This window comes from Hermetia illucens, chromosome 5 (assembly GCF_905115235.1).
Source record: "Hermetia illucens chromosome 5, iHerIll2.2.curated.20191125, whole genome shotgun sequence".
Classification (NCBI taxonomy): domain Eukaryota; kingdom Metazoa; phylum Arthropoda; class Insecta; order Diptera; family Stratiomyidae; genus Hermetia; species Hermetia illucens.
The window spans coordinates 111,178,992-111,188,580 of NC_051853.1; the positions used below are offsets into that span (position 1 = coordinate 111,178,992).

At 38.1% G+C, this 9,589-nt stretch overlaps 1 protein-coding gene across 2 annotated transcripts in view; it reads left to right on the top strand.

The window, feature by feature from the left end:
* LOC119656810 (monocarboxylate transporter 12) overlaps positions 1-2,472 on the top strand; it is a 106,624-nt gene extending 104,152 nt beyond the window's left edge. For both annotated transcript variants that reach the window (XM_038063429.1, XM_038063428.1), the window contains exons 8-9: positions 1,811-2,011; positions 2,092-2,472. In XM_038063429.1, coding sequence (XP_037919357.1) covers positions 1,811-2,011; positions 2,092-2,249 — 359 coding nt within the window. In that variant the 3' untranslated portion in view covers positions 2,250-2,472. The remainder of the gene's footprint in view (positions 1-1,810; positions 2,012-2,091) is intronic.
* Positions 2,473-9,589: the final 7,117 nt, after the last annotated feature.

Genomic DNA, 9,589 nt, shown 5'->3' on the forward strand with positions numbered 1-9,589 from the left:
ATTACAACAGAAAATATTGACTCTTAGGAAAAAATCTAGATAAAGTTACTGAGAATTGCGTGGAAACAAATTTCTTTTGAAATTACGCAGAGGCCTACAATATAATGATTACTGGTGGTGAGTCTTGGCCGGACTAAAAAACCAACCAACCAGGTTCGTTGGGAGAAGTATTAAGCAGCTCAAAGGCAGCATCTTGACGAGGACTTCTCCTTCTTGTTATGAACACTTTCACATGGTAGTATCCAGCACTTTATACACTGCTGTATGCAGATGATGTTTTCCTAACCTCTCGTAGCAAAACAGATCTCGAGTAGCTTGTTAAAAAATGGAAAGCATGCAACACGGCCTCGGATTGAATATGAATAAATCTAAATCTCCGTTATGAAATTGCTTCACTCCTCAGCGCAACTTATAAACCGATATTCCATAACACCTTTGTGATCAACGTGTCAACGAACGTCTCAAATAAAAAATTTGCCGTAGTATCATTCACCCTGTCGTCCTCTATGGTTCCGAGTGTTAGCTGGCTGTAAAATATAATGGACTTACTGTCGCTGTAATGGAGATGAAGATGCTGCTTTGGATCAGATCAGGCTTTTGACCCAGTAAAGTGGCACAACCGATCAAGACAGATCCCGCTTCTGAACGGGAGCAAGCCTGAAGAAGTACAAGGAGAATCATGTAGAGCAGTGTACGCAGCTTAAATCAGTTTAAATCACCGTTGTTTTTCATCGATTTCGAGAAGACTTCGAACAGTGTGAACTGGAAGAACATCTGGAATGCTATAAGCAGGATCGGTATTTCGGAAAGGGTAATAACTATTATTAGAGTTCCATATGATAGCGCGAAATGCCGCGTGCCGCATCGATGTAAATTTCAGACCAATTTGAAATGCACAGTGGAGCCCGGCTGGAAGACATGGAGGGGTTCATGGGACGGTGTCGTCTTTCCCCGAACACCTTCACTGCTCTAAGGACATCTGTTTACTCTGCAACTGAATCAAATACCTTGGACAAACGGCTTTGGATTTGGAGAAGGAGCAATATCAAGATTGTCAGTATGACTGTTGAATAAAGTCCTATTTGCATTAATGGGCAGAATATCAAAAGTTTTGAACAGCTTGTATTATATATCTAGGCAGACTTATTTCTCTCGACTTTGGCAACAAACTTGATGTTGTTCGAGGCATTAACAATGCCGAATCTGGAAATTCAGGAAATTGAGATTGACATAAAGAACTACTCAAAGGTTTGCTTCAGAACGAATCAATGTTTTGTCATGTCCCGTTTGTGTTCCAGGTGTATATCTAATGAAGAACCTCAAGCAATCATCGTTCTTGATATATCCAACACGTCAGGGACCTTAAGATATATTCAGTAAGGAATATTACCGATCTCTGAATTATGCAAAACCTCGTTGATAGTATGGGAAGCGGCATTTTTGAACTTGGTAGCCACTTTGATAAGCTGCCAGATTATTATTAATTACCTATAAGTTGTTAATTTCCATTTTTCATAGAAAAAAATGTTGTATTGGTTCTACAGTTATGAGATGGTTGGATTGATAAATGAATCGATAAAATTGTCAAAACTACTAACAAGGGTTTTAGAAAATCTTTCTTTAAGAAGAAAAATTCAATTTAGTTTAGATTAAAGCGAATGGTTACACCAGCCAAATCAGAGGTGGTCCTATATTTATGAAACGCGCCATATATTTTGATAAAACTTGTATTTGCTCCGAGTTTACTCATTTCTTCCCAGACAGTTAAATTTTCGCACACAAAAAATAATGTATTTCATTTTATTTGCAGCTACCGGTGGATCAATATTTTGCACTGACTTCTACTCACTAGTATTTTATGCATCCGTTTTCGGATTTACTATTGGTGCCTATGTCGGTCTAACATCCGTCATTCTAGTAGATTTATTAGGACTTGAAAAGTTAACAAATGCCTTCGGACTTCTACTGCTCTTCCAGGGTATTGCTTCGCTGATTGGACCTCCTTTTGCGGGTAATGAGCACCGAATGACTATATGGTTTTTTATTTGTGCCATAAGTGTAACTAATCATGCCTTTTTTGGTCCTTTCCAGGCTGGCTCTACGACATTACGGATTCTTATAAACCAGGCTTCCTTTTAGCCGGCGTAACAATAGCTGTTAGTGGCCTAATCCTATTTTTCATTCCAATTGTACAAAAGTATACAACGCGCAAGGAGAGTGAACCAAGGGTTTCTGATCCAGATCATTAGGTGGCAAAATATAAAAATGCTCATGATAAATTGTGTGCGCAGTGTTCAGAGAAGTGTAAATGATTAAGTAACACAAATGTATATATTGACGCACTAGGTAAAAGTAGATATGGATAATTCAATTCAAATGCTGTGAACGGTCTTTCTTACTGAATGTGAAGTGAAATGGTGTAGCAACTTTAGTTGAATAAAGTTATTGCAATATTGTTGTAAATATAAGGAGTCTTGGGAGTTTTATTGATCTGGAATAGAAGTAACTTTATCAGCGAGATGATTTTGAATAGTTCCGTTGAGTAGATTGGAATATCATCAGGGTTGCTTGACAGGAAAAAAAACCTTGAGGATTCTTGAAGAGAACCTTCAGAGGGTGCTACCTAGTAGCAGTAGCTTTGTACTGATGAAGGGAGTAAGTTGCTCCCGAAATATATATACATAATAAAAGAAAATTGTAGTTTGGAGTAAGCTACTGGTTTATCAATTTCAATTTTAGACTTAACTACAAACAGAAGGCAATATCTAACATTTTAAAGCAATAGTTTAATCTAAACTAGACTCGAATTTGCATTTCTTGCATATCAACACCTTCGCCATGTGCCAGAGGTAAAAAATGTCAGTAAATTTGACTTTTAGCTGTGCTCGTGTCTTAGATTGTTTAAAAGCTGCTTAGTCAGGGGCTCGTGTTGCATCCGTTGTTAACTCTTCCCCTTTTAGGTTGAATGTTCTCGTGCAACTAGAAGAATGGAACGCTATGGGGATCTCTGTATCCTCGTCTGACGATTGCTAATTGTGGACCAATTGGCGACGTCATATGCTCGACTTGAATCGCTGGTGCAGATAAGTTTGTAGATTTAGGCTCAATGATGACTTTCGTCCTTGATGGTTTCTTGCATATACTAATGAGCTTAGTGAGGGTTAGAACTAAGAATAGGATAGAAAATAGCCCAATATTTACCCACTTAATGATATTCTTCTCGACTGGAATTAGCTTCATCTCTCTGGAATTATTTATATGTCGTAAGGAAGGTCGCGGTTCAAATTTCACTGGTGGCAGTGGAATTTGTATCGTGGTTTGACGTCGGATACCAGTCGACTCAGCTGTGAATGAGTACCTGAGTCAAATCAGGGTAATAATCTCGGGCGAGCGCAATGCTGACCACATTGCCTCCTAGTTACCGTTACGGTCTTGAATGAAGTGCTCTAACACACTTGAAGGCCTTGATCCAACATGGATTGTTGCGCCAACGATTATTATTATTATTATTAATTCAGGTGTCATTTCTTAGGAGAGTATTTCCTCGATTTCGTGGGGGTAAGAGTTGGACCTTCGTCGTTTCGAGCGCGGCATATTTTTAGTCATTGATATTGATCGTTTCATTGCAGAAATTTGCAAGGTAAGTTGTTGTTAAATGCTGTATCGTTCCATTGATGTTCACCTTTCCATTGAATTATAGCTAGATAGATTATTCTTTTACTGACGATACGTTATGGATATTAGTTTTGCTACAACGTGCTAATCCGCATTTAAGCAGTTGCGGAATGCATTCTGAGTCATTAATCTTTACAATATCATTATTTTTACAAATTGAAAGATAATTAAAGGTTTTACAATTTCCTATTATGCTTCTTACTCTTATCATATAATAATTGAAGTCGAGAAACCGAAAGCTGGACGCTTCAGGTATGAAAGGTTTTGTGTACTTCTTACATAAAAATTGTTTAGTGAACATTTGTTCCATTTGTAGCTAGCACGTAATGTGTATGTATCTATTATGTGAGAATATTCTCTTAGAATTTTCACTGAAGCAACAAATTTGACCTACTACAATTTTGTTAGTAATAGTGCCAATTTCACCAAACTTAGTAGGATTATTCCATATATTATAGTCTATATTACTGCAAAATTTCAAAATTCGAAGATGAAATTAAGAGGGGTTCTACAGCCAATTACTAAAAATGACAGTAATGTATTATTATTAAATTTATTTAAACTGATATCGGTATGGAGGGTACTTCGGAGCCTAGGTAGCTTCATGATTTTTTTTCAGATTTTTCGGTCGGGTAGGTTATGAGAATGGGTTACCTTTTTTGCATTATATGTTAGAACTGAGGCCGGCATTGAAAAGTACTAATTGCGACCTTTCATTTGATACCCCACTCTTCCATCAAATTTCGCGCCAATCTGTATAAACATTTCTGAGAAAAGTGCGTGCGACAGACAGGCAGACAGACAGTAAACCAATTTTAATAAGGCTTTGTTTTACACAAAAAATAAAAAAATGAGCGTAGAATTTCTAACAATTCTGGTATCAGCAAACTTTAATATTTGTTCGATGTTCACATAGCGAAGGCTATCTCTGTTGGAATCAGATACTATCAAATCTATTTCATCTGTCGATAATACATTGGAATTTACTGTATTAGTTTTAGCTAATTGTAGATGTTAGATATTAATTAATCGAATACTGTATTGGGTACAGAACGCAAGTGTATTTTCAAAGACTTTGTCTTTTTTTATCATATTCATTATTTCATTCGTAATGTTCGTTATTTGATTTAATCTTTTGTTGTATTTTTGATTTATTATAATGTGTTTGTTATTATTTTCTAATAGTTCATTTATTTTACCTTTCAGTACCATAAGCTCGTGATGGTCCGGACTGCCGGCGTTTCACTTTTAATTCGAGAATGCCAATTAAGTTCTTCTTTCTTTGGGATAGTTCGTATGAGAGGAGTTGGTAGAAGGGATTGCCTGGTGGGATGTGATCATGGACGATATTTCAGATGAAAATGTTTTGTACTACTCAATTGGGAAAATGTGAAGGAGTTTTAGGTACTCTTGTTGAAGTTTAGCTTCCCCGGTTTTTATAGCAATGAGCCGAGACGTGTTGTATTCAGTAAGTTGCACTTCAGTCTGGACTATGGAAAGAAGACTCCTGAAAGATTCAATTTCGGATATCACTCTTCTACCTGACTCTGTTATCATAAAATTAATGTGGGCTTATCTTTTTTTACTATCTCTTTTTTGTATTTTGCTGTTAATTTTGAAAGTAAACGTTTGTTGTTCTTCCCATAAATTAGTTGGCTACTTGAACCCTTTGACTTGGTTTTTCTGTGAAATTTCAAATTCTATTCCTGATGTTTCTTTAAAAGTTTAACATTGTCCTTTCTGAATTTTTTTAATTGCTCGGGGCTAATCGATACCTTAAGGCCAGAGAAAACCTAATAGGTTTTCTTCCAGTTATGGAATGGATGATTGAGTTATACTCGTAGACGGATCTTTTTTAACAGGTCTTCAAAGTTGCGATGACTACCATCAGCTTTAAGACATCTCATTATCTCTATTAGGGTAGAGTAGGACCTTTCCATTTGGCCGTTCACCTCACTCTCATATGCGGGAGTGCAATAGACACTAACACCCAGTTGGATAATGAATTCTATAGATGCTGAGTTTAAAGTCTGGGAAGCATCGGTTGTTAGCTCAAAGTACGAGTGCACTAATATAACATCCTGCGACATCGATGAATTTTTTATTTTTTGAAATGCCTCAAGTACTTCAGAATTTAATTGGATTTTAACCTTGGTGGACATGATTTTAGATATTCTTCAGTCTTCTCCTCTTAGAAGCGAGGTTAAGGGGTTCGCGGTTTTTACAAAGTCAAGAACGAGGTGCCTATAGTAGTCCGCTATGCCTATGAAAGAACTAAGCTCCTTTAGGGTGGTGTGGATTTGATTTGTTACCCGTTTCCGAAAGAATGAATCCAAGAAATTCTGCTTCGTTCTTAAGGAATTCGCGCTAATCCATTTGCATCTTGAAATTTGCGTTCCGGAAAGTTTTAAACACGATATCCATATTTCGTAAAACTTCGTCCTCATCTCTGCCGTATATGATTAATGGTGTCTATATACGGTTGACATCTTCGTCCAATGTGTTCCGGCAGAGCATCGTTAACTGCCCTTTGGAATGTTGCCGGACCATTTTGGACTGAAAGCTAGGCGAGTGAATTCATTATTATTTTATTATTAAAGTTTATTGTGTCTCAGATTTGCGAGGATTTAATATATTTCAGGCAAGAGACAGGGATCAGGTATGCAATGGTCGATGACAAGTCTATATTTCTTTTGTCCTGGTGCGTCCGCTTTTTTGGGACGATCGATACCAGGTAATTGTAAGGGGACCGCGGTGGTCGAATTATGCTATCTTTCCTGGTCTACAACTGGTTTGAATACCATGAGATATGGTCGTATGGATTTCCCCCTCCACTATAGTACTGTATGTAAGTTTTTCGTCCGGTTCACTGAAGAGATCTGAGTATTTGTTTAGGACCTCGAGGAGTTTATCCTATTGTCCCATTGAGAGATGTTCTGTTCGTACTATTATTATATTGACAGCTTCACATATATACTCTTTGCTTGGAATCCGTAAAGGGTCAAGAAATGTAAAGTGTTCCTCAGCACTGTGTGTCACCGCTCGTAAATCATTTAGGCTGTCATTCCCTAGTGTTTAATGATTTAAGCATGGGGAGGATAAAAAATTTTAAATTTGGGGTGGAGGAGCCAAACTGGAGTAGTGGTAATCTAAACATTTCCGCCAACGAAGTGGGCAAAGAAGGGCTTTTCATTTGGGTAGCACGACTTTACACAACTGGGTTTTATGTAGTTTTTTTTGGGTCTGATGTCTATTTTCAGGTTTCAACCGCTCTTCGTCTGGCTTTCAAAGAATGCGAGCCAAAAGCTTCTTATACTAAAAAAATGATGTTTTGAAACTTAGCAACTTTGTCAAGTTCAATAGATTCCTGAACTTCAGATTCCCATTCCCTATAAGGTTTGTTTCCGAGTTCTGAGGATTAGACATAATCAGCCAAGGATTGATCATGATGTTAATCTTCACGATTGCATCTTGGTGCTGCGACATCTCATTGTCTAATTCAGAGCTTTGTGGGTCTTGAAGGGAACCCAGGTTACATTGGAATTGCTGTGGATAAAATTGTCTAGCTATGAGGATAGCTGCTGGTTGTTGAAAGGTTCGTGGGTCGTGAAAAAAGGTGGGACAATTGAAACAGCATTGCTATGAATTCAAAGAACTGTATTGTCAGTGTTAGCATTATTGATTCTGCAGTTGATGTTAACCTCCTTCAGGCATAGCCGTAGCGTCTGTGGAAGATTAGCAAGTTCTCTTATGGTTATAAAATGTGGTAGATCTCTATTTAGGCCTCCGATAAATATGTCTAAACCCTTGTTTTTAAGTGTTTGCACCATAATATTAGTTGCTTCAGGACTCATGTCCATATAGGAAATTTTATCTAAAATAAAGGACTGGAGGGAGGGTCGTATTAAGTTTTTGCTCCGGGCCATTTAAAGCTTAGGATTATCTGAAAAAAAAAAAATACTTACTATTATGAATAGTCCTGTCGCCCTCTATGGTTCTGAGTGTTGGCCGACTATAAAAGACAATGAACGGTGTCTTGCGGTAATGGAGACGAAGATGTTGCGTTGGACTATTGGCGTCACACGTTTTGATCACATCCGAAATGAGGATATCCGCGATTGTTATGGGGTTGCACCGATCGTGGAAAAATTGCGAGACAGACGTCTTCGATGGTATGGTCACGCAATTCGTGGTAACGAGAATTCACTTGCCAAGATTGGTCTGAACATCGAAGTCGATGGTAAACGACCAAAAGGCCGGCCGAAATAACGGTGGCTTCATACGCTGGATGGGGATTTCAAAGCCTCGAGATTGCACCCAGAACAGGCATTCGATAGAGCCAAATGGCAAAACCAATCACCACGAGCCGCCCCGCTTGTGAACAGGACAAAGGCCGAAGAAAAAGAAGTAAGAATATTGGAAGGAAAAATTAAAATTTAAAAAAACTCTCTGAAATTGATAATATTAGTACAAACTTTTTGAAAAATTTGTCAAAATGACTTAATGTTTATTTCCACTAACATTAACACTAAAGCAAATTGCATCCTGAAGGCTGCTAATGATGTTCAGTTCCGTTTGGATCGCAGTGTAACTACTGAGGGGTCTCGTTCCTCTAGGATAATAAGACGCGCGTTTAGAGATCCTTTTGTGACTGCCTTTCGTTTTCAAATTTTCGGACGATAACGAGTGTGTTAAATCGAGCCTTTCGTAACTACTTTTAACTAGTCGGACGATTTTACGAATCCATAACGTGGCCCCTGCTCGGGCGCCAAATAAAAACTAAGTTTTACAAATTTGGAAATGCAATGGATTAATCTAAACTAAACTCTAATTGGCAATCCTTCCATATCGGTTCCTTCACGATGTACCGCAGCGTCAGCAGAATGGCGACAGGTAAAACATGTCAGAAAATTGGAATTTTAGTCAGTTGCGTTGCTAGTAGCTTCAGTGATATCCTGCACGGGTAATTCGATAATGGGCTGTGCTTCTAGCTTCGCAGGTACTACTAGGTGCGATTATAGCAACATTACGGATATTTGATACCCACCGACGCAGATTCGCTGATTGGGTCTGTTTGTGTGATATTCGACATTGTAAGTTCCGACGACGCTGTAACAGTAGCAGGTTAATTTCTCGGATAGTACTTACAAAATAATGAAAAGGAACCTGATTTGTGATCTTGAGATCTGAGGGTATTAGCGTCTGAGGGCAAGTGTATAGCCTGTGTTTTGAAGGTGACGAAAATGGGAGAAAAGCTAAAAAATCCCTTTTCGAGGATCTAAACGTTACTTTCTCGTTTAGTACTTACAGAATAATGAAAGGAAACCAAATTTGTGATCTTGAGATCTGAGGGTATCAGCGTCTGAGGGCGAGTGTATAGCCTGTGTTTTGAAGGTGATGAAAATGAGAGAAGAGCTAAAAAATCCCTTTTCGAGGATTTAAACGTTAATTTCTCGTTTAGTGCTTACAGAATAATGAAAAGTTACCTGATCTGTGATCTTGAGATCCGAGGGTATCAGCGTCTGAGGGCGAGTGTATAGCCTGTGTTTTGAAAGTGACGAAAATGGGAGAAAAGCTAAAAAATCCCTTTTCGAGGATTTAAACGTTACTTTCTCGTTTAGTACTTACAGAATAATGAAAGGAAACCAAATTTGTGATCTTGAGATCTGAGGGTATCAGCGTCTGAGGGCGAGTGTATAGCCTGTGTTTTGAAGGTGATGAAAATGAGAGAAGAGCTAAAAAATCCCTTTTCGAGGATTTAAACGTTAATTTCTCGTTTAGTGCTTATAGAATAATGAAAAGTTACCTGATCTGTGATCTTGAGATCCGAGGGTATCAGCGTCTGAGGGCGAGTGTATAGCCTGTGTTTTGAAAGTGACGAAAATGGGAGAAAAGCTAAAAAATCCCTTTTCGA